Source organism: Pochonia chlamydosporia, chromosome 1 (genome assembly GCF_001653235.2).
Source record: "Pochonia chlamydosporia 170 chromosome 1, whole genome shotgun sequence".
Taxonomy (NCBI): domain Eukaryota; kingdom Fungi; phylum Ascomycota; class Sordariomycetes; order Hypocreales; family Clavicipitaceae; genus Pochonia; species Pochonia chlamydosporia.
This window is the reverse complement of record NC_035790.1, coordinates 6,832,397-6,855,631: the sequence shown is the minus strand read 5'-3', so window position 1 is coordinate 6,855,631 and position 23,235 is coordinate 6,832,397. Positions and strand designations below refer to the sequence as shown.

The 23,235-nt window shown below is 49.8% G+C and overlaps 8 protein-coding genes across 8 annotated transcripts; 3 read left to right on the top strand and 5 right to left on the bottom strand.

Annotated features, from left to right (window-relative positions):
- Positions 1-5,642: 5,642 nt before the first annotated feature.
- VFPPC_13160 (late endosomal/lysosomal adaptor and MAPK and MTOR activator domain-containing protein) lies at positions 5,643-6,264 on the bottom strand (the record flags this gene model as incomplete). The annotated part of the gene is made up of 3 exons (XM_018290937.1): positions 5,643-5,940; positions 6,000-6,142; positions 6,211-6,264. 3 exons carry the CDS (start codon positions 6,262-6,264, stop codon positions 5,643-5,645), a joined length of 495 nt encoding a protein of 164 aa, XP_018150352.1.
- A 1,085-nt stretch (positions 6,265-7,349) lies between these two features.
- VFPPC_01809 (hypothetical protein) lies at positions 7,350-8,465 on the top strand (the record flags this gene model as incomplete). Its single annotated transcript, XM_018281576.1, has 1 exon — positions 7,350-8,465. One exon carries the CDS (start codon positions 7,350-7,352, stop codon positions 8,463-8,465), a length of 1,116 nt encoding a protein of 371 aa, XP_018150351.1.
- A 1,218-nt stretch (positions 8,466-9,683) lies between these two features.
- Positions 9,684-11,063, top strand: VFPPC_01808 (hypothetical protein; the record flags this gene model as incomplete). Its single annotated transcript, XM_018281575.1, has 1 exon — positions 9,684-11,063. One exon carries the CDS (start codon positions 9,684-9,686, stop codon positions 11,061-11,063), a length of 1,380 nt encoding a protein of 459 aa, XP_018150350.1.
- Positions 11,064-11,195: 132 nt separating this feature from the next.
- On the bottom strand, positions 11,196-11,917 carry VFPPC_13159 (hypothetical protein; the record flags this gene model as incomplete). Its single annotated transcript, XM_018290936.1, has 2 exons — positions 11,196-11,687; positions 11,804-11,917. 2 exons carry the CDS (start codon positions 11,915-11,917, stop codon positions 11,196-11,198), a joined length of 606 nt encoding a protein of 201 aa, XP_018150349.1.
- Positions 11,918-12,283: 366 nt separating this feature from the next.
- On the bottom strand, positions 12,284-14,185 carry VFPPC_01807 (MFS hexose transporter; the record flags this gene model as incomplete). The annotated part of the gene is made up of 5 exons (XM_018281574.1): positions 12,284-12,536; positions 12,600-12,988; positions 13,059-13,501; positions 13,556-13,702; positions 13,765-14,185. 5 exons carry the CDS (start codon positions 14,183-14,185, stop codon positions 12,284-12,286), a joined length of 1,653 nt encoding a protein of 550 aa, XP_018150348.1.
- A 2,484-nt stretch (positions 14,186-16,669) lies between these two features.
- Positions 16,670-19,712, bottom strand: VFPPC_01805 (dynamin family protein; the record flags this gene model as incomplete). The annotated part of the gene is made up of 3 exons (XM_022428240.1): positions 16,670-18,146; positions 18,233-19,421; positions 19,514-19,712. The coding sequence occupies 3 exons, from the start codon at positions 19,710-19,712 to the stop codon at positions 16,670-16,672; spliced, it is 2,865 nt and encodes a 954-aa protein (XP_022284760.1).
- A 676-nt stretch (positions 19,713-20,388) lies between these two features.
- On the bottom strand, positions 20,389-20,628 carry VFPPC_15435 (hypothetical protein; the record flags this gene model as incomplete). Its single annotated transcript, XM_018293188.1, has 1 exon — positions 20,389-20,628. One exon carries the CDS (start codon positions 20,626-20,628, stop codon positions 20,389-20,391), a length of 240 nt encoding a protein of 79 aa, XP_018150346.1.
- Positions 20,629-21,370: 742 nt separating this feature from the next.
- Positions 21,371-22,964, top strand: VFPPC_01804 (GDP-mannose pyrophosphorylase A; the record flags this gene model as incomplete). The annotated part of the gene is made up of 3 exons (XM_018281572.1): positions 21,371-21,436; positions 21,627-22,880; positions 22,938-22,964. 3 exons carry the CDS (start codon positions 21,371-21,373, stop codon positions 22,962-22,964), a joined length of 1,347 nt encoding a protein of 448 aa, XP_018150345.1.
- Positions 22,965-23,235: the final 271 nt, after the last annotated feature.

The following is a 23,235-nucleotide window of genomic DNA, read 5'->3' as shown; positions in this document are numbered from 1 at the left end:
CAGACCTTGGGAGGAGAAAGTAGTAAGGTCGGAGCCTTCACTGCGTCTTCCCTGTTCCCTGATCCCCTGTCGATGATGTTCATTGTCCCTCGGCCGGGAGGGTCTTGCAATCCAGTCTGCTTCTGCTAGGGTCAATGCATTTCATGTGAGTTGGTAATTATGCACGGGGAAATTTTAATGAAATGTACCCCATTTGCCTCTTTGTCTCTCAATTTTGGTAGTACCGTTGGCGCGAATTTCAGTCATGTTTCCGCCCCCTCATTCACCCCCAGTATGATAATCTTTCCGGAATGATGGTCATCATGGTGGCTTGGCGAAGTAGATACCCGGTTTCTCGACTGTCGATACATTTCATGAGCAAGTAAGATGTCATAGAAAGTGACTTATGGTCCCAGGTCCCATGAACTCTGTCGCAGAAGTGGCTTATGTGGTGACCAGCACCGACTGCCGACCAGTATGCACGTCAGGAGTAGCGTTCCCGCAGAACCAGACCTTGATACGATACACCAAGAACAAAGAGAAGGAAAATTGAGCGTGAATAACAAATTTCAATGTGTTATATAGGACGCTTCTCATAATTTGCGGAGATAGTAGAAGAGTTAGGTCACCATGGCGGGAAGTCGATGGCGTATGGCCCCAATAACGGCATCCTTTCTGCCCCTCCCCTCTCTGCTGCATTGCAATTTGGTTGAGACTTCGACGAGGTCACCTAGATGGACTCTAAGAAATCAAACAAAGGTGTCAAAATGAGAAAATAATCCGAGAAGAGGAGAGAGAAAAGACGTTGTACAACGAAACGAGACCTGAGGCCGGGCCATATGGCGCTTGAGGAATCTGCAGCGGCATTCCCACAGTCCGAGCCGAATGGAAACTTTACCAGGGGCAGTTAAGTCGAACCACGTCCCCGGTATACACCGAAAATTTCACGACTGAACTGGTGTTCGAGAGGACCAGGCTTCCTTGGCTGCTGACACTTGTCCGTCTTCGGGACGAACCACAAACCCCACACGGCCGCAGATCTGGTCACCATTGTTTTTATGGCCGACGAGGCAGAGGCCTAAGCAAAACCTGCAGCGGGAAAGAACACCTGGAATACTGGAAATGTCATGACCAAGTGTGGACCATGCATCGTGCATGCAATGCCAGTCGGTGTCGGTCGTCTTGCAACCGAATGAGATCAGGGCCTAAGAGGAAGAAAGAATTCAATGCCCAATCATGAAATACGTGCCACAGCATGATGGCCCCCAGTGAATAAAAAGCATGAGAGTTTGTGTTGTCACTTGGTGAGCTTGACAGACGGTGGATTTTGAAAAAGAAACGAGCCACTGTTTCCCTCGGAACACTCAACCCGTCTATTTGGAAGGCCCGCGCTTTGGATATTTGCTCCTGGCCTATGTGGGGGGACAACCGATTTCTGTTTTTGTACTCTGTAGACCCTAGAGACCGTCTTTGAGGCCTGATCAACGTGGCACTGTAGAGAGCCCGTTGTGCCGTTGAAGCTAAGCCCGCCCACTCTTTCAAACTGGGGCTGTTTGACAAGAGAGATGGCATAGACGATTGGGCACTCAAGGTATGTTCTGGGCTTTCTGGAGGTACTTGATGCAACCGGGACTCGTGGAAATAAAATATGAACCTTTTATGGCGGACAGCCCCCTCCTCCAGCCAGGAACTTGTCACTCCCCTTGCTGCCAGGGGGGCTTACAATGGAGGGGCGTAGACGGCGTAGATGCCCTAGGGGCGTGTATGCCGTGCATGATGATGGGTGCAGTATATGGGGCAGTAGGTAAGGATACCCAATCCACGTATCCAGGCCTCTTTATCCCGCAGGAAGCAACTCGATGGTGACGATGTCGTTGGCTGCCGTGCGTAAAAAGTACTCGTTGGTTATGGAACAGTCCCACTGTTGTTGAGTTATAGAGCGTGGCATGAAGGAAGATAGGGCGAAGGTGAAGTGGTGAATGGCTGCAGTCGAATAAGTATAAGTTAGCATGTGTATCCCCCTTTGACGATTCCAATTGATAAACCTACTCACCAATATCAGGGGCCATCGGACGCCAATCTTCATCACAGTGAGGAGAAAGACACGAATGTCGTGGAAGGTATACGCCTGTTTCGACTAGACGAACGAATTGGCAAGGGGGTCTGTGTTGTGTTTGCGTGGCCTAAATCGTGTTGATAGCATAGCCAGGCTGTCGAGGCTAAAAGGGCTTGGTGAGTTCTACTTTCACGCATTTCGTTGTTGCCATGTAGATCATGGCAATGCTTGACGACGAGCCAATGGAACAACCACTAGACTGGGGCGGGAGCAGGCAAAAGATTGCCCCAGTTTGCTGTCCCGGGGGACATTCGAATCAAAGGGACTCGAACCAGACTCCATTTGCAGGCTCACCGGCTGACTGACAATGTGTTGGCGGCTCTGCAGATTTTCTTCGCCCCCTCTCACCTCGGCCCGCTGTGTGCCGCTGGCCGATGCTTCGACCATGTGCTACTTTGATCAGACACGCTGGAGCTGTGGTTATTGGCGCTGGGGACATTTCCGCCAGCAGTGCAATAAGGAGTATCGAATGGGGGAGACTTGTGGGCTTAAGCTTGTGTACGAGACAAAGGTAGAGAGGGACGTGTGTAAGCTGTGCCACGATATGGAGAAGAAGCAACGTCGATATGACAAAATGTATCGGGATGTACAGCGCTGGCAACGAGAGGGGAATCGAAATGCAACGATAGAACGAACATGCGGAGAAATGCAAGATGTGTATGGCCAAATCCACCGGATGCGCGAAGAGCACGAACACAGACTACAGTCGCTTGGTCAGGTATGAAACAAGTCAGCCCTTCCAGTTGAGGGCAATTGCCTTTGGGGGAAGCGCCAGGAGATGGGCAAAAGGTGTCAACTGCATCGTAAACGAGGGGTTTCTTCGAGAAAGAGTTGGGGGCAGAATGGAACTGTGGCTAATCAATGTGTGTTCAGTGACGAAGCCAGGGACGGACAAGGGGAAGGACCCTTGTCTTACTTCAAAGAAAACGATAGATTGATTCCGAGTATTATGAACCAAATAGAAAGACGGGAGACATGACACCACGCCAATCGACACGTCGAAAGCACCAAGACGAATTCTGCAAACACGGGTAGAAAGAAGATGGCGACATGACAGCGGCCGAGACCCGGAATGATGGCCGAAAGCGAGTTGCTGAAGAAATTTGCCAGCTCTTGGCAGGCGTGTTCTGTCTTGCCCGTCGCTGAGCTCCGAACACGACGACGGTAGGGATAACCGTAATATATCCTGTATTTCACATTTCTTCAATTTTTTTGGGCCCTTTCTCGACAGGAGAGTTAATCGGCGATAACGGAAACAACCTTCCGGAAGAAGGACCAGAGACGCATTAGATCAAGCGTTTTCATTGTATGTACTGTGTGGGCATCTGGCGTTGGGCGGTCAAGAATTGATGGCGGGTAGCACTTCGAAGGCACCTGAGAAACGTTTCATTCCTTAGTTTTTAGATACCTAACTATTGTCAACCACGGGAGACGAAAATCTGTGCCGAACGCCTTCCTTGTGGTGCTGTGGTGGTAGACTACTTCTGATCTCAACCCTTCTTCCGGGAATCAAGCAACTTGTGCTGAAAGAAATGGACAGTGTGTTACCTACCTAGGTACCTTGAAGCCAGATCGTCATTAGACACCTTGGGGCTGGTTCTGGGGACCGTTCACTGAGCATGAGCTAGTGTAGGTGCGTTGTGGACTGATGAGGAAGCAGCAGCAGCGACTCCCCAAGGATACAACCATTGGTGGCGGCGACAGCTAGACAAGGTGTAGAATAGCCTGCGCACCATCGGAGACGCCGTTTCCAAGGCTTGTGGTGGATCGAGGTATGCCCTACACAACTGCAAAAGGAGGGTCGCCAATGACCCCTCCCGCTGGACACCAAACTTGCTTTAACACTCGCAAGCCGCGGGGCTTGTGAACGGTTTGCTGTTTCGTTGATGTATGGATGTATGCACTCCTTATTGTGTGTGTGTGTAAATGAGTGTGTGCGTCTGCCTGTGTGCGGGCGTGTTTAGACAACGGTGTGTGTGTGTCTGTGTGTGCCATTTCTCGCTTATCGGACCTATAACCCAGTTTTCTGCCATTTTCTTCCACAGAACTGGTGTCATAACTGCGCAAAATGCAAATGCGCCTCGAAGTTGGTGTGCCGTATGCCGCCACTTCGGAATCCGGAGAGATCTGGCATCAATCTGACACTGGGAGGTCTTGATCATGCAGAAAAGCACAACTGCGGCCGTTAGACGCGACTTTATCTCACCGTCATATGGTCATGACGGCTGAGAGACGCACAAGTATTGGAGAAGCTGCTGCGGGTTGGCTGCGAGAGGGGTGGAGCTGTTGAGGGCTTGTCGATATCCATCAGTGACAGGGTCAAGTCACTGCCATTGCCGTGTCTGGGTCAACGCCATTGAGTAGCAAGGGGTGGGAGTCCACCAATCCTTTTTTTTTCTGACAAAGACGTTTCCAGCCGGTTTGGCCCCTTTTCAGTCCAGATTGGTACGGTGGCTGACCTGGAATGGCGTCTACGGCAACCTCTGACAGCCGAACGATGTCCGGATTTGACTTGTGTCATGTGCCATTTGGAGATCTTGCTTTGGTTGACTGTCTAGTGTAGGTAACAATGCCCAATTGAATGAGGAGGTCAACTGTGCGAGCCGTCCCGGCGGCTTGGTGAGAGGTGCGGCAAGATCCCTGTAGCCGCCCCTCAATGGGGCCTGGGAACTAAAGAAACGGTGCGAGCCGAAGACGGAGAAGAATGAAGCCAATGGTCAGCTCCAGGGACAGGGCATTGATGACGGCTCATCAGCCTGTCGACTCCACAAGGAGGCTGCGCACGTGTTAAAGGCTCATGCTCATTTTGCGGTGTAGAAATAGGGCGTAGTGTCGTCTGCATGGGACTCAAGCACCCCGCGACCGACCAGACTCTTTGGTGATCTTGGGGTCATGGTATCCAGGGGCAGGGATAAGAGCAGAAATTTCGTGGCCAATTTGACATGGATGTTGCTGGCAAGTCCTTATGAATCCACACTGACCGCCTGATGTTCCTGGCTTGACTGATTGTGATGTACTCCATACTCTGGCGCGATCCGGTTTGGTTCAAGTAAATAAATGCCATTCGTTTGTTGAAATCATGACTGCTTTTTTTTGTACACTTGGATCCTCCTAATCCATACTGAAACACATAAATGACCGGCCCTCCCTCCTGCGTCGCGTTGCCTGAACCAAAAAAAAAAAAAATAGTAGAGGTTAACGAGAACAAAAAGTAGAAAGTATTAACAAGACAAATGAGGATCGAACAGAGTTTGTCCGCAACTAGCCTCGGTCGCCGCAGATAGCCAAGGGGATCATTGCGTCCGTGGTATTCCCCGCTGGAACAGAAAAAAAAAAGAGAGAGAACAAATGAGGAAAAAAAGAATACAACAACAAATTCTCCTTTCATCTAGGTATCAAACTCCCCGATCAAAATATTATAAAAACGAGTACCAGAGATAGCCGTTAGAGCACCCAATCTAGAAGAAAATAGGGTATACGACAGGGAAGTGAACAGAAATTACACAGCCAAGGATGAGAAGATATGTGGCGTTTGAAAGGTTGGGCATTAATTCATGGCTGCTGCCGCATCTGCAAAGGTGCCAACAAGCGGACCGACGGCATCTTCATCAATGGTTTTAATACTGGCAGCGGTGTTACTCTGCAGTTCCAGATTATCGTCGTCGTCGGTAAGCCAGTCCACTTTGACTCCATGTGCAGACGGGTCGTCTTCGGTGCTTAGTTTCGATACCAAGTGTTGATAGCGTGCAACTCTGGCGCCCTGTCCAGCGTAGGCGAATGGAGTAGACGTGCCGCCTCGGCCGGAGGAATCCTGAGGGCCAATCTCGAATACATCCACCATATTACTATGTAGAGCATTAGTAAGGGTCCTCCAAAGAAAGAGTAGCTATTCGCCAATGCTGACTTGGAAGTTTTAGCTACCACCCTTTGTAGGGCTTCGTGTTCGCGTTGTGCTTCCAGCGTGTCGTCGCCGCTCATGGCGGGGTCGTTGAAACTGCCATACTGCATTCCATTGGCATCGTCATACAAGAGTCGGTTCTCTTCGCTCTAGAGATGAAGTGAGCACACGGAATACGGATGTAGTAGGCTGGCCGAGGCCACGGGCAACGTCGTACCTCTACATAGTCGTCCTTATCACGCCGGCCTAAGCAAGACTGGCAAATCCCCATGCTGGAAGGGGGATTCCGCAAGGACGACGCTTCGCTACCAGGAGTTTTCGCAAGATGGACGTACTCACATCCGCAATCATACTCAGTAACGAGTACTGCGAATGGGTAGGGATGCGCAGTCACCAACAAGGACAACGATCCTCGGACCAGCTGAAGGAGGTTTTACTTCGATTTCGTTTTCGTGCCAGAAGCTCAGTTAAGGTGGGTCAGGTTGGAAGCAAGTTGACAGCCTTTCTTGTTGTTGAGGTCGGGTAAATCACGGCCCGCATCTGAGTTGCCCTCCATCGGAAAGACCCACCATTGTCGTGCCTGCCAAGAGTTACCCATTTGGCGTGGTCGTTATCGCACCGTTATCTGTTGGAATTGTTGTGCATCCTGGAACTTGGAATTTCCAATGTTCATTTCATCTCCTCACCCAAGTTATCACATAGAGTTGCTGAAGTCAATCTTAAACGCACTACCCTACCATCACATAATTATTAATCAACAATAAAATAGTTTTCGTGCATATCTGAGAGCACTCAGCAAGGCAATGAAACCCCTTTGTTTGTGACCCTTGACAATATACGCCCTTCCCTCCACGCAAGGCCGGAGCCAACAAAGCGAGACACAGCCCGCCCGTAGTGCCCTCCCTTCTTCATATTGTGTTCATACTTTGCTATAGACTACACTTTATTAGGTTCAAGGACAGTCGTACTGCAATGTAGCCCTGCCACAGCCGTTGCTGTCGTATCCAAGGCTGGTTTGTTGCGCTTGTGCAAAATGTGAGTCCTCCAAGGGTTTTCGACCTCCTTCTTATTGGCATTGCATTCTCGTCGTAACTGTCTACCGCCGCACTTATTGCAAGCAGATCAAGGGCTATTGCTGCGAATTAAGACCTGGCCTGACCAAGGAAACTGGCCGCCATGGGATATAAGGCCGCGACAGCCGCTGTTGTCGAGGCTCCTTTTGTCACAGCTAACAACCGCGGCTCGGATCGAGAGTGACAGTATTTGACTACAGAATTTGTGTCCCCGAAAACTCCTTCTATTCATCTTTCAAACCACCTACGGAGTCACTATTCATCGCATATCCCGTTTCTCACAATGCGTTGCGCCTTGTCGTTGGCCATGCTGGCCATGTCCATGGCTTCTGTGACTGAGGCTCGCTTTGGCCGGTTAATATCACGACAAAACACCAACGAGTGTTGCCCTTGCCCGGCACCCGGCCAGCAAACCAATGTACCCAGTACAGTTACTGTTACACAGCCTGCGCAGACTGTTTATGTCAGTAATGCTCAGGAGACCCCCAAGCAAACCGTCACGGTCGAAAAGACTGTGACTGCGGAACCTAGCACTGTTTATGTGTCCCAACCTGGCAATTCTCCTTCCAATATGCCACCAGAAGCGAGCCAGGTGGTTGTTACTGTGTCGCCGCAGCCGATGCCGTCGCAGCCGTCTCAGCCTCAAACTGTCACTGTTGTGCCAGGCAATTCGTCACCTGCAGGTCAAGCCGAGCCGTCTGTTATCACCAAGACTATTCAACCTGAAGCTCCAGAGCAAGCAGAGCCTCAGACAGTAACAGTCAACGCGAAGCCGCCTACCAAGGTTGCCACGGTCGTGACGGTGACCCAGGGGCTTCCGCCATCCAACGCACCTGAACTGCCAAGTGTTGTCACTGTTACCCAAGGCTTACCGTCTTCCGAGGCACCGCAGTCACCGAGCGTTGTCACTGTTACCGCAAGCTCTTCGCAGCAGCCCTCTCCGCAAGCTGAGGGGCCCAAGACTGTCGTTGTCACTGTGCAGCCGAGCCCTGCAACAACGGTACCAGCTACTGTCACGGCACCGCCTCAGGTTCAGACAGTTGTCCAGAGCGTTGACCACTATTCAACTTTGACCAAGACGGTAGCTGGGGGCGGTGGCGACAATGTTGAAATAATAATTATCAACATCTTCACTGGAGAAACATCTTGCAAGAAGAAGCACAGCGGAAAGCCTTGCCACAGCAACGGACAACACCACGTCCCACCGGCCGCCTCTGGATCGTCTGGAATCCCATGTCCTATTGTCAACGCCACGACAAGCGTTGCAACGGTTTATAATACGGTTCTGGTCACTCTGCAACCAGGCAATGGCACCGGAGCTGCTCAGGCTACCACGTCCCAGAAGCCTATGTCCATGGGGCGTTTGCCACGCGCCCCAGTAACATTGATGAAGTGGTAAGATACACTGGGGTTTTGTCTTTATAAAGGAACAATGCGTACAAAAAAGGGAGTCATGGGTACATGAGAATCGTTTGGGAAGACACGGGCTACTAAACTAATAGCAAGATGGTATGCACCGTACAGGCTTCTATCTGTTCATCTAACTGTCTTATTTAATATTTTCTTTATAGTTAATTGAATACAATACATTTTGAAGTCAGTTTGATGAAGGGCAACACCAATGTGAGTGAGATTGCAGCCAAGACCAAGCCGTCCGACATGTCAATTGTCCATGACAAGCCTGCATCCAACAAGACAAACTTTGTTTGGTTACTGTGTTGCGTCAAACAGTATGGTGCAACCAGACACTTTTTGGCAACTTATGCAAGCCGGAAGTCCCCCAGCGAAATGACCCAATAGCCTCGCAACATTTTAAGCATCCGGTCTGTTGGCGATGCAGGTCTCGCCGCTTAAGCATGGCTGACGTGCATTGCAGGACTCACCAGCTCCAGCTGACTGCCCAAAATGGCAGAAAAAGTGAGACAAAATCCGGAGTTGACGATCCGACAGTATGTCTCACAGTCAAAAGTTGACTGAGCTAAGTTGGCTGGACCTCAGGTTCTACTTTTGAAAATTGAGAGGTTACTTAAATAGTATGCGTCCATGGTCATCTTTGCCCAGACTTGGTGCCAATTGATTCCGGGTCCTGGACCAAGTGTTGAGGGTCATCTTCCCAACTGGACACAACTTGGCCTGGGTTGCTAGTAGCAATATGACTAGGGCATGATTGATGTGGTCAAAATGGCAATCGGTGACCTGGGAACTTTAATATGGCTTAGCAATGATATGTCTGGTGGTTTTGCGCCAGATGGCCAATCTTGCTTCCTGACACAAAATTGCTGTTTCGGCAGGAAGGTGCATCAGTTAAAATAGTCTACCGCCGTCCACCAGACGGTTTCCAGCTTCAACAACAGGCCGATTTGTTCTCTTGGCATGCTCAGTGCAACATGAATCCATCAAGTACGACCAACATCATACGTTGTGGGGCGCTGTTAGTTTTTTGGAAGAAGCCTGGACTTTGGAGTCTGGAGTCTGGAGTCTGGACAACTGAGGCAGGGATTCGTGACTCGTTTCGTGCTCCTTTTTTCACAGTCTCCTATTTCTACCAACACCCACAAACGACACCATCGCAGTTCATTCCATCTCATCTTGACATGGACAATTCTCATCCACCAAAATGATATGGTCAATCATTTGCCTCCCATTTAGGCTCCTCCGGTGGACACTCAAGCTGCTTTGGTGGTACTTGATTTCCACATTACCCATCTGGATTCTTCCCTTCATCATCGGAGTCTTGAACGGTTTCTTCTTGTGGCAGTACGATGCGCATCAAACAGAGACTTTACCGTGGCGAGCTGTATACGAATACCTCACAGTCAACAATGCCATGCGAAATGCCTCTGCGACTCGAGCTCCGTATCACATTGCTCAGCTGCGTGAGTCAATTGAATGGTACGACACAGTCGGTTTGACCAAGTTTGATCCTCGGGTGGGATTGCTCAATCCGCCAGCAAGCGAAACATTAGGTCTCGCGCAATTGAACGAAATGAATGTGTTTTATCGGAAAACGACGCCGCTGGACAGCGGAAAACCGTGGCATCATTGGGTATATGTCTCTGCACAGCCAATGCGTTCTGAATCGCTATTTTTGGACGCCTGGGACCAAGGCTTCAATGAATTATTAAAATACCACTATGCCAACCCGCCAGCTCACGATGCCAAGTTCAACTACGTCTCTTGCACCGGATCAACGTTTTGCGAAATGTTCCGGCTAACGGGACCATCATTACTGCACTTCACTACAGAGAGCGATCGGTCAAACGGCCTTCGTTTCCCTTTACCAGGACATGATCCCGTCACAGTTCGCCTCGTTGAGCTGCCCATCACTAATCCCAGAGCCCTTCCTCTGACACCTGGGATATTCCCCTCGACCTTCAATCAGCTACGAAGCTTTACTGACAGCGAGCACGCGTGGCGACTGGCTCATCCATATTCACGACCAACTCAGACATTCCGTCGGTTAGATGACATTACCGAAGAAAAAGCACAGCTGTATCCTCGAACCTATGGCCAGCTCATTAGGTTAGATAATACGATCCGCAAGTTCTTTGGCCAAGGGGATGATTCGATGTCGCGGTTTATAGCTCGTCATGCTGGCATTGGGTCAAGTGTCTACGGTCACAGAATCGCGACGGCGGTTTGGATGCTTATCTCAAGTTGGTTTCCCAGTGCTAGCGACGAACGTAGGAAGCAGAGCGTTCTTGGTAGTTCTGGGAACGATACAGGTTACGAGTCACTACGAGAGAACTTTGGCTTTGAGAATGAGACGAACAATGAAGCTGAAGCTGCTGGTGCAGCGATGGTATTTGCTCATTCCATGATGAAGGATGTTATGGAGCGGTTTGTGGAATCACTACCCGAGGAGATGCAGGAGGCACTGATGGATCTTGGAGACTCAGATTGGAGTTTCTTCGAGACATATCTGGGCGATGCCAAGAGGGCGCAAGAAAACAAAAAACTGGAAAAAGCGGCTGAGGCAGAAGGAGAACCCGAATAGAGAATTTCTGTCCAATTCATTAGACGAACGGCGTCGCAGCCATTGTACCACCACCGAGTAGTTTTTAGAAATGCTCAATATTTACAGATTCCTCATCACCAGGCTCATACATCTCAAAGGAGGATAGAACAGTTATCCCTCAATAGAGGCCCAATTCTCCCTGATAACCTCGGCGATAACTCCATGATCCTCATGCTGCTTCAACCCACTCACAACCACAACCGCAACCACGCCCTCAACACCACGCACCTTAATCGGCACACCACCACCATGAATAGCATACTCGCCAGCCTTCTCAGGCCCCAGTCCAAACTTGGTAGCAAAGGCGGCCTCATCGCCGTCAAACTTACGACCCATCAACCAGCTGCTCACGCCGAAGCGCAGCACTGTAGCCCGCTTACGAGCTACCCAAACGGAGTTGTCCGGCGTGATGCCCGATCCCGTGGCACTCTGATACACGACACTGCCGTTGGCGAGACTAATGGAGATGAGGGCGGGACGAGAAGGAGTGAATGGAAGGAGGCGGGCGTGAAGCAGATGGCCCAACTCCAAGGCATCTTGGGCTGAGAATGATGTCAGTGTGAAGCCATCGCCACCGACTTCAGCTTTGAGAAGAGTATCAACCTGTTTGCGTGAGACGTTAGAAAAGCGTTTTTAAACAATGGTAAGACTGCATGTATCAATGCCGGGACCATTTCCGACACCCGGCTCGGCGTCGGACAAAAGATGTCTCATCTCACCTCACTTGGCGGGCCGTCGATGGCGACCGGAGATCCGGGGTTCCGGGTCGCGGCGAGGGCCTTTTCCAGACCGAGCCCGGCTTCGAACTTGCGCTGCCAGATTTTCTGAGACATTTTCGGTGTGACGGCTCCTTTAAATTGAATTAATTGTGTATGAGTTGAGATGTTTGAATGGTGTCTGTGAAAGGATGTGTATCTTGGATTGTTGAGGTGGATTTTCAAGCATCGGCCCGACTGACTCCACAAGGGTGAGGCTCAACCTACACGGAGTATATAATAGTTGCGCAATACCACTTGACAATTCAAGAGTTTTGGGGATTTGTTTAGAATTAGTTCAACTAGTTGGAAAGATGCAGTCACTGTTTCTACCAAGCCACGATTAAAAAGGTACTTCAAACTACCCACTACGAACATAAACTCCAACGCTCAAACAGCTCCCGCTCAACTCCTTGTACACAATGTAGCCCAGAATACCTTACATCATGCTGCCTTCTCGCGGACCTCTTCTTCATGCATAGCAGCAATTTGCGTCTCCTTCTCCAGCTGCTCAAAGTCAATATGCACAACCGCATTGTCGCCATCGAAAATACGAGCAATCTCTTCCAGAGTCGGGCCCTTTGTCTCCACGTAGAAGAAGAAGACGAAGAGGAGCTCACAAAAGTCCCAGAGGGTGTAGAAGAGCATAAAGTTCCAGTGGTGGGGGAGGTTGTTCCAAGCAAGCTTGTTGGTTTGGCTACGGTTAAAGTTAGCAACGTTTGGTCTCCAAATACGTAGCAGTTTGAGGTTGTGGACATACTTTCCAACAGCAAGAACAGCCTGCACGGTAATGTTCATGATGGTCATACCCTTGGCTCGGAGATGGAAGGGCAGAATCTCAAGCGTGTAGGCGACAAGGAGGCCGGAGAAACCAATGTCGTAGAAGATGCCGAAGAACCAGACAAAGACGATCTGGGCATAACCAGCGGATGCGTTGGTGTATTTGGTTCCGCCGGCGGGGGCGTCGGCAGTTGGGGGGGTTGGGACACCCGAGTTCTCGTAGACGGCACCAACGATAGTCCAGCAGATGAAGGAGACGACCATACCGGTAATGGCTGTGAGGAAGAGTGGGCGACGACCGATTTTGTCGACGGTGAAGGCGGCGCTGATGGAGATGATGAGATCGAGAATGGTTTTGCCGGCGGTCAGCTATGCCATATTAGTATGCAATTTCTCAATAAGGGAGATGAGACAAAAGAGCAGGCATTGATATTCTTACAGCAAGTTTCTTGTTCTGCTCCTTGATACCAGCACCCTCGTAGATGATGTCGATGTAGTTAGAGAATAAAGCATTGCCAGAGTACTGCGAAATAATACCGAGGGAGATAATAATAGCCAATCTCCAACGGTTGCCCTTGGTCCTCAAGAAGTCCATGTAGCTGGAGGCCTTCTTGGAGTTGCGATCGGCCTGAATGGTTTCCTTGATTTCACGATACTGGAACTGAACAGTTGCGTTGTTGGCATCGCCACCGCCGTGATGCTTGGCGAGAATCTCAAGGGCCTGCTCCGACTTGTCCTTGTTTACGAGGAAACGAGGAGACTCGGGGATCCACCAAATACCAACCAGTTGGAGGATGGAGGGAACGGCTTGGATGAAAGTGATGGATCGCCAAGACCAGTCGTTTGTGATGGAAGCAGTGCCCCAGCCGACAACGGAAACGACTGTAGAAAATTAGCTTACTCAAGTATTCCGGTAAAGGAAGAAGAAGAACTTACTCAGAGACCCCAAGTTCCACAGACAGTTGTACACGGTGGTCAACGGTCCACGATGCTGCGGGTGGCAGATTTCGGTCAAGAGCATAGGCGAGCAAATCTGGGCCAAGGAGTTGCCGAAACCGAGAATGAATCGACCGCCAATGTACACTGATGGTGCGAATTAGCATCCAGACCAAGATTTTCACGTCTGCCATGATCATAACACTTACTTCCGTATCCATTGCAAAAGGCCGAAATGCAAGAACCAATAATCATGATGACACACCCAACCATAATAGTTGGCTTTCTCCCCAAGTTATCCGCCATGTAAGGCGAGATAAAGTAGGCGATAATGGAACCAATGTTGAACATGTTGATCAAAATACCCAACTTGTTGTCATCCTTGGACTCGGGGAAGTACTCCTTCCACTTATCCATCTGCTGCGAGGTATTCACCATCATGCCATCGTAGCCGGTTGTAGCAGACGCCACGAGCAGGAAGATGCTCAGGGTGTAGAGCTTACGCAGATGCGGCTCCCTGTACCAGGTGACCTTTTCGAAGTGAGGCGCATCGGCACGCGCATGGTCGATGTTCTCCTGGATCTGAGACTGAACGAGCTGCTTGGGAGCAGCGGCGGCGAGGCCAACCATGATGACCTTGGAGCTACGTTCGTAGCTGGACGGTACAGAGTAGGAAGTGGTATCAAGTCCAGTGAACCAGTGAGGTTGCTCCTTGAGTAGAGAGGAAAGAAGAAGAGGATGGATGAAACCCCAAGCTTGTCGAGATGGGTTCCGTTTCTGTGGGGAGAAAGCGTGGACTTATATGAAAGTTCGTGATGACCATGTCAGGGTATGATTCGGCTCCCGGCTCACGAGGTTGACACCACTTTGGATGAATGCAAAACGCCTCACTAGCCACGTCCCATACCTAGACAGAAAAAAAAAAGGGAGCAGAATATGGTGTTGAGGGTAGAAAAAACAACAACGTGAAGTTGGACATGGGCGCCCATGCATTGCCCAGGGCCAGGATCAGTCCAAAAGAGACTTGAGCCTAGACCCTGAACTGTGTAACACACGTTGGAATCGGAAAGACGGGAAGAGCTACCTAACCAGCTACATGTTCACGAGTGTCACAATAATAATATCAGGTTTGCAAAACTACCCTAATCGATTGGTGGGTTGAACGTGGTCACAACTGGAACATGTGTCTAGCCTCATGCAAGCCACTCCGTCTTGTACAACTGCGAACCATGAAGAACGGTAGTACAGGATTTCACATCCCCAGGGCGGCATAGGAATACCATGACACAAATTGGCTATTTAGCCGCGGGGAAAACAACCCGATTGTTAAAAGAGCAAAAAAAGGGCATGGCTGTCAGGGGTGCGTTGTCGTTTGTGGCGCCGATGGTTGAAACTAGAAGCTTGCCCCGTACACTAAAGACTCAAGACATGGGGATGGGGGATGAGAGGGGCTTGAATGAGCTGAGGAGAAAAAAAAAGTTGGGGTAAAAACACCCATTTGTGAAGCCTTGTGTTGGCGATGCTTTCTTGCCTTGCAAAGTTGTTGGTGATGTCTGGTTGGTGTGAGTGAGACATTGTGATGCGACTTGTATGCGAACCAGCTACCTTATTTGTTGGACGAATGGGCAGTTTACATTAGGAGACAGCATTTACAGACTGCAGTAGCCAACTTGTGAACAGGGCAACATGTCCAGGCTCCGGAAGTAGAATTTAGTCGTGTAACACAGACGAGAGCACGAGCACCAACAACACCATGCATATGAACACTTATGCTTAGGACCTGAAAAGTATGGCACACGTTCTCAAAAAGGCACGATACACAACTCTCCTGAAAACCAGCTAGAAACTCATCATACAATTCGCGCCTCTCATCCTCCCCGGAGTGGCGGCCCGACATTCCTCACCCATGATTCCCTTTGAGCAAACTTTGCGGGGACAACGCCACACCACTTTCTTTGCCTCTCCAACTTTGGCCCCCATACCATGACTAGGTCAGTTCGTAAAGAGAAAGGTGATTCGTCTCTTTCTTCGAGGCTAACTCTGGAAGATCAGAGCGCCATATCATCCCTTTTGTCCGGCATGACCTCGGCGGTGTTGGAGCTGAGAAGAGTGTCCGTTTCTGACACCAGATGTGATGATATTTTATCGATTTGAAGCTGAGCCGACATGACTGGTTCTCGGCCCTGAGACCCTAGAGTTACCTCGATTCAAGAAAGGAAGCCCTTCAAGATATTCACGAATCGATCTCAGCTTCAAGCCAAGACCGACATTCCCCATGATTATTCCACCAACAACCCTTCAAGTTCCTGCGCACTACGGGAGCACACCAACCCACAAACATCTTAATCCATCATAAATCTTTATTCCTCATCCACATCTTCATCACCGTAAACCGCCTACCTCATTTGGACGTTCCATCCGCCACTCTCATCATCTGATTGGCGCCCATCCACAACTGACGCCCCAAACCCTCGCATGCCGAGACTCACACTCTCACTCACGCTCACACATACCCCAGCAACTAGCCGCCCCGGATCTTGTATTTTGCCTGAATGCATATTTCCCGAAATATCGAGACCGTGGTACATCACGCCACGCGTGCTCTAGGCACTCGTTGCCAAGAGAGTGTGGTACGGGCCGAAATGAAGCATTTTTGGTTCGGAAGTTTCTGACAAGTTTCTGACAGACAGTTCCAATCTCTTCGCTTAGCTGAGCTTTGAGCCGCAGGATTTATTGACTATTGGCAAGCCACACATGTTTTGTTTGGAGAGAATAAGGATTCACAGTGTTGGGCTGTCATGTTTTAAATCAGAGTAAAACATTGTAGAATTCCAATTTTACGGAACTAATACTCGAGTTCCATTTTGCCTATTGGCGCCTCGTTATTTTGTACATGTCGCCTGCTGCGCTTATTCGCAAATTTTGTTCACATGCATTCAGCTTACTCCTGCTCCAAATTCCAAACAACCAATATCCTTCCTGTGGCAATATCTTCAGCCAAAGGTGTCCAGCCATCGTCCAGCCCAACACTCGATAATCATTCCAAATAGCACAGCAAATTTTCCACTCCACACAATAATCTTACACTTTTGCGCCGCCGCAATTGTTGGGTCGCTACACTTCGTCCTCTTCAACACCACCATCTAAATCCATCACGCTCTCAATTCTCTGCGTCGACGACTGGGTCATGCTGACGCTTGCCATGCTAGACATGCTTGCCGCGGTGGCGGCACCAGTTTCTAGCTGCTCGATGCTAGCCAACGCTTTTTCAAACTTCTCTTTTTCCACTTTAAGCGTCTCTCTTTTGGCTGCAGTGGCCTCGTCTTCTTCCATAAGTCTCTCATAAACACTAGCTGCACAAGGACCACGAATGCCGAGCTTTTCTGACAAATAATAAGGCAGTTCACGCCGGATAGCGGGAATCATGCGACAGATAATGCGCTGAGATACGGTATCGGCGAAGCGCAGGGCCGCGAGACGGTAATACCCCCTAACGTACGCCACTACCTCGATCTCCCGCGCGAACTGATCCGGGCCAAGTCTGAGCATCTCGGCATCTCGTTTTTTGGTATCTTGCACTCGTTTGTCTTCGGTAAGTTGGTCACCGGGGACATATTTACCAGGATCAGGGCCGACTGCCTTAAGCCGCATGTAATGTCGAAACCGGGTGAGCTCCATATGTTCTTCATCCCTGTACTGCTTAAATGCAGTCTCGTTAAAAGTAAGCAGACGTTGAGTTTCGTCGTTGTAGAGCAGAACAAGGTCATGCTCCGTTTGTCTGCGATGTTCCTCAAGGAACTTTCGCAAGTGCCTTTTCGCTTCTTGGTAGATAAACCTCTTTTTGAGACCTTCCAAGGCCTTATTGAGGGTAGATTCTAAGTCAGTCTGGAGATCACGCATGGCTTGTTTGATGAACGCATCCATGGGCTTTTTCCATGGCCGGACTGACTCGATTACTAAATCGATGTATACTTCGTCCGAAGTACGGTCAGGCATCCCAGACCTTATCTTTGCTTCAATTTCTTCTCGTACTTGTCGAAGAGTTCGGAAGCCGCGACCGATAGTGGTAAACTCTGCAAAAGGTTCGGGAAACAGAACCTTTTTGGCTTGTGGAGGAGGGAGCCGCGAAGGAATAGCACTGCTCTCACGAAGAGCAAGCCCGTTCTGCTCCTCAGGCTTTATATGGCCGTTAGATGAGGCTCCATTCAAATGGTTGTCCAGTCGAGGACGTTTGGATGGGGTTATGTTTGCAGGGGCGGTGCGCCTCTTTGTTGTTGGAGTAGTAGTCGCTGTCGCTGTAGCAATAGACGCTGTGTCCAATTCATCGTCTGAAATTTCGTAGACGGGAAAGTCAGATTGGTCCTTCAGTGTAAACTTGGGCTTGGTGTCAAGGAGGCAATTGCGGAAGTTGCGTGGCAAAGTGTTGAAGTGTCTCATAAAATCGTCCAACTTGAACCGTGCTGAGTCTGCAAATGTCATGAGCCCAGTCTGAATCTCGAGCTCTACATTCTCTGGCAGCTCGGGCAGAGTCGCCAGCGCTTTCTTGATCTTGTCTAAATGGCTTTTGACTTTGTGCTTGATGTTTGGGAGGCTGTCTCGAATTAGCACTACTCTCGTCTGGAATAAAAAGCGAGAATGCTTCTGCGGCCCCCTTTAACACGCTTGTTGCGGGCTTACCTTTTGACAAATTCTTCACCCAGTCGCTCAGAGAGAAACGACTTCAGCTTCTCAACACCACATCGATCAGAGAATTCGTGAAAGCCTGAGGGCCAATTCCCAATTGAGCGGGATTCAAAAATGAGTTCCTCCCACTTTTTTAGATCATCAAGGTCTTTGCCTTGAGGGCGGGAGGTGATAAAGTAACCCAGACCTGTGTGGTGCGTACGGCCCTTCATGATAGAGAGCCACTGGTCGTGGTTTCCAGCCTCTGGAAGCAAATCTGCCTTGGTGAGTACACCAATGGTACGCAACGTTGCCCCAAGGCGCCGAGTAAGGCCAAAAGTAGATGAGTTTTCAGCATCGCTATTCATTGGCATGGAGCAAATGATAATGGCGGACGGGTGCTGAATATACGCCCTAGACAAATTGCGCACCACATTAACCAAGTAGTCGTCTTTGGCATCTGCTGGGTTCTGAAAAATACCCGGCATGTCGTAAAAGGACAAATCAGGTAGATCAGGCCCTTTGATCTCTAAAGCCACGACGTTCGGGGAGAATTTGGCAACAGTCCCCGCGGCCGCTTCTTCAATCGGCGTGTTGATCGCAATTCCTCCAGAGCCTGGAATAAATAAGCCGTGAGGCTTATCGTCGTTCAGAATAGCAATTTGGGCCCATCGTAAAACATCTTCGATTTGGCTCTTATCCTGCATAGTTTTGAACTCGTGTACCGCTGTGACAGCTTGCTTTCTCCAAGGATAGAAGGGGTCTGCATCTGTCACATCGGATTCGGCAATAGGTCGGTCAGCAGGTGGCTCAAAGGAATACTCTTTCCGGAGCCAAACACGGCAAGACCAGTCGCTGTTTCGCGAAACGCGGATATGCAGTGGACATCGTGTGCAAGTCCCTTCACTTCGAGGGAGATCTAGATTTGCCAGCCCAGACATAAGGCTTGATTTGCCGGCAGATTGGTCGCCAACAAGGACCAGTTCCGGCAATTGCACGTCATGAGACACTCCTAGCTGTTGCAGCTCGCCCAGTGTGTCATTGCAAGCCTTGAGCTTCTTGCCGATGTCTTGGAACGATGTATGGAAAAAGCTGTCATCGTGATTGCTGATGGGACTTCCAACGGGGACGTCATTTACAACGGGACGACTTCTAACTTCTCGAAATAAAGGGCCAGTCTCCGCGCTACGCTCACTAGGCGGTGCTTTGTACGAGTTAACAATGAATAGCGGAGTTGGGACAGCGTCAAATCTGTCTGAAAAAAATTGATAATAAAGAAATGAGAATGAGACTTACGGGCATCGGATCTCTCCTGGCGTGAGATGCGACTAGTGTTATTCAGTGTCGATATCACATCGTAGTTGAAAGTCGAAGGTGCATCTTGTTCATCATGTCCCTCTTGCTCAAAAGGCTCCGTCAGTGAGGAATCTGGATCGCGCTTAATAGGCCGACTACCATTCCCTCGACGATGTCGTCGCACAGTTGCAGTGGCCATGGCTTGTAAAACGATGAGATGCGGTATATGTGAATACCATCACCAGAGATTCTTTGGCTGAAACAACACACCAGTGTGCTTTGGTTGTTGTAAGAGAATTCTCAAAACGATGAGCAGGGGTGAATCTCCCAAGCTGGGGAGAATAGGATGGTTTACAGGTGAAAGATTGAACTAGGTGGTCGGGTATCTTGCGAAATAGAAAAGGCCGAGAAACTGAAAAACCAAAAGTGCAGCGCAATAGAAAGCAATTCAGGCAAACTGAGTTGAAAGTGAGGCCAAGGGGAAAATGAGTCGAGTCTGGTCTGCTAGGTCAGGCAAACAGTGAACAGTGCCTGTGCTGCGCAGGTGAGCTCTGCGCAGACTCCAGCCCAAGATAAGAAGTGATAGTGCATACGGAGGAGAGATGAGCATAGAGCATCAGCACCAGTAGAAAATGAAAATATACTGACCAGTTTGATTGGAAAATTGTGCTATTAGGCGTTTAATACATAAAACTCTCCTATATCTCTATTCAACACTGCGTTTCTTACATCTGTTTAATTGTACTGCTAGCAGGAATTAATGGTAGCTGGAGTTCAGCCAGTGCATGGTAAAAAGCAGGGGGCTGGGGTTGGTCAATGGAGGTCAGTGGTGTCAACTCTTCTCCTGGCTCTTGGCAGGGGTCCATTTAAATGCTTCAGTTGCCAAAAAAGCATGGCAAACGAAGCAACTCCTTCTCGCATCCATGTGAAACGAGAGTGCTGAGATTATGCTGCCCATGGCCTGTGGCATTCCGTGGCAGATGGGCACTTTCCAAAGCGAGCTCAAATGTCAACTTCTTGAAGACTGGGGTTGCGTGGTAATACGTGTAGGCTAGGTAACTTGGAGCCATGAGAAGCGGTATTTGCTCCCGAACCTCGGATTGATTCTCTGTCATTTCTTTACAAGAAATGTGAGGCTTGCTTCCTCAACTAAATTCACCACGCATAAACATCCATCTCCATCTTCGTCCCATTCTCAACCACAATTGTGGCGCCACGGGCCGTACCACTCATCAAATAGGGTAACGCTAACGGAACAGATCAGTGCCTAACTTTCCGGAAAACTATTGCGAATGGAATATATTTGGTGATTATTCCCAGGTACAAACACATGGCAGGAGCATTTGCCATTCCACTCACTTGAGCTGTCAGTCAATCCGCCGCTCTCAAGAAGCCCCGGTGACTTCTTTAAATTGCACATCTTTCCTCAAGCTCAGCTCGTCGCCCGCGTTACTCTGTAGAATGCTCAACTCAGCCCAGAATCCTCTCAGTGCAACCAAAAGTTGTGGCCACGGGATCACTTGTCAGGGTCGAGGTAGCAATTGACAGCCTCCACATCGCCATTTGCCCCGCCATTCATCAACTTACCCACTCAAGCTTCCATTGACCTCCTCCACGCCAACTCGACACTTGAAGGTCCTCCATACTTACACCAATCAATCCTTGCACACCACCTCGTTCTGTTGAGCGTGCATAGGACAACAGAGTCGGGGTCTATATCTTTAGAAGGCATGCTGGAGATTTTATTGCCTTGGCAGTAGTACACTCTTCATTCTTGTCTTCATATTCTCCAATCGAACCTTCTGCGTCCGTCCTGCGATTCCTACCACCCCACCTCCCAACATCAACGTCACCGCCATGTCACTCCAAGTTCCTTTGACGCATCGATCCAAGGATCAGGGCACGACCAAGGCCGTTATTCTGGTAAGTCAAGGAAATACGTTTCTGTTTTGTACTCGCCCAAAAGATAGCAGCTTGATCCGGCAATGGTTATTGTCGTGCAAGGAAAACCCCATCTCCCAAGTCAACATACATACAACCTACACCAGACGATAGGCCAGATATACCACATCCAATATCAGTATAGCTCTCACACTAACATTCAATACCCAAGGTCGGAGGTCCGTCTCGAGGAACTCGTTTCCGGCCCCTATCTCTCGACCTCCCCAAACCGCTCTTCGAAGTCGCCGGCCACCCCATCATCTGGCACTGCCTCTCCTCCATAGCCCGCGTTCCCAACAACCAAATCCAAGAAGTCTACATAATCGGCTACTACGACGAATCCGTCTTCCGCGACTTCATCAAAGACTCCGCCAAGGAATTCCCCTCCATCGCGATCCGCTACCTACGCGAGTACCAGGCGCTCGGCACAGCCGGCGGCTTATACCATTTCCGCGATGCCATCCTCAAGGGCAGACCAGAGCGACTATTCGTCCTCAACGCCGACGTGTGCTGCTCATTCCCCCTCACCGAAATGCTCAAGCTCTACGGCGAAAAGGACGCCGAGGCCGTCATTCTGGGGACACGCGTGAGCGACGATGCCGCCACAAACTTTGGTTGCATTGTATCCGACTCCCACACCCGCCGTGTGCTACACTACGTCGAGAAGCCAGAGTCACATATCAGCAATTTGATCAACTGCGGCGTGTATCTCTTCTCCACCGAGGCAATTTTCCCATCCATCAAGTCAGCGATTAAGCGTCGCCTCGACCGCCCAGCCCGCCTCGTGTCATACCCATCCTCCGATAACCTCGAATCATACCAGTTCCCCCCTGGTGCCGACGACGACGACGACGAATCCAGCCGTAAAAATGAAGTGATTCGCCTGGAGCAAGATATCCTCAGTGACATGGCCGACAGCAAGCAGTTCTTCGTGTATGAAACCCAGGACTTCTGGCGCCAAATCAAGACGGCAGGCTCTGCGGTCCCTGCCAACGCGCTATACCTCCAACAAGCGTGGCAATCTGGCAGCGACGAACTCGCCCAACCTAGCGCCAACATCGTACCACCCGTCTTCATTCACCCCTCTGCACAAGTCCACCCTACAGCCAAGCTCGGTCCAAACGTGAGCATTGGGCCCCGCGTGGTTGTCGGTGCTGGAGCTCGTATCAAGGAGAGTGTCGTGTTGGAAGACTCTGAAGTCAAGCACGACGCCTGCATCCTATACTCGATTATCGGCTGGGGAAGCAGAGTAGGTGCCTGGGCACGAGTTGAAGGCACACCAGCGCCTGCAGACAGCCACTCAACGAGCATTATCAAGAACGGCGTCAAAGTGCAGAGTATTACCATATTGGGTAAGGATTGTGGCGTTGGCGATGAAGTCCGGATACAGAACTGCATTTGTCTTCCGTACAAGGAGTTGAAGAGGGTAAGTGTCTTTCCTGGTCCTGTCGTTCAAATGACTATTCTAACTCTGTTGTATTAGGATGTTGCGAATGAAGTCATCATGTAAACGTTCTGGTATCGAGGCTGAAAGCTGTCGTAAGATGGCCGCAGTCACTTCTGTGGAAGCAGTGTCGGTGTAGTGAGTCCAAATATCTGGCATATTACCAAGTAATTGTAGGAGCAACAATGTAGTAATCAAGATTGGGGAATGCTCTAATCTAGAATTGACAAAGTGGCCTTGTCTACAACCCAGCGAATCAATCTGGTGTAGAGCTAGAAATGGAGCTCATGCTACGGAAGCAGAAACAGGCTAAGAGAGGTGGCAATCGTATGTAAAA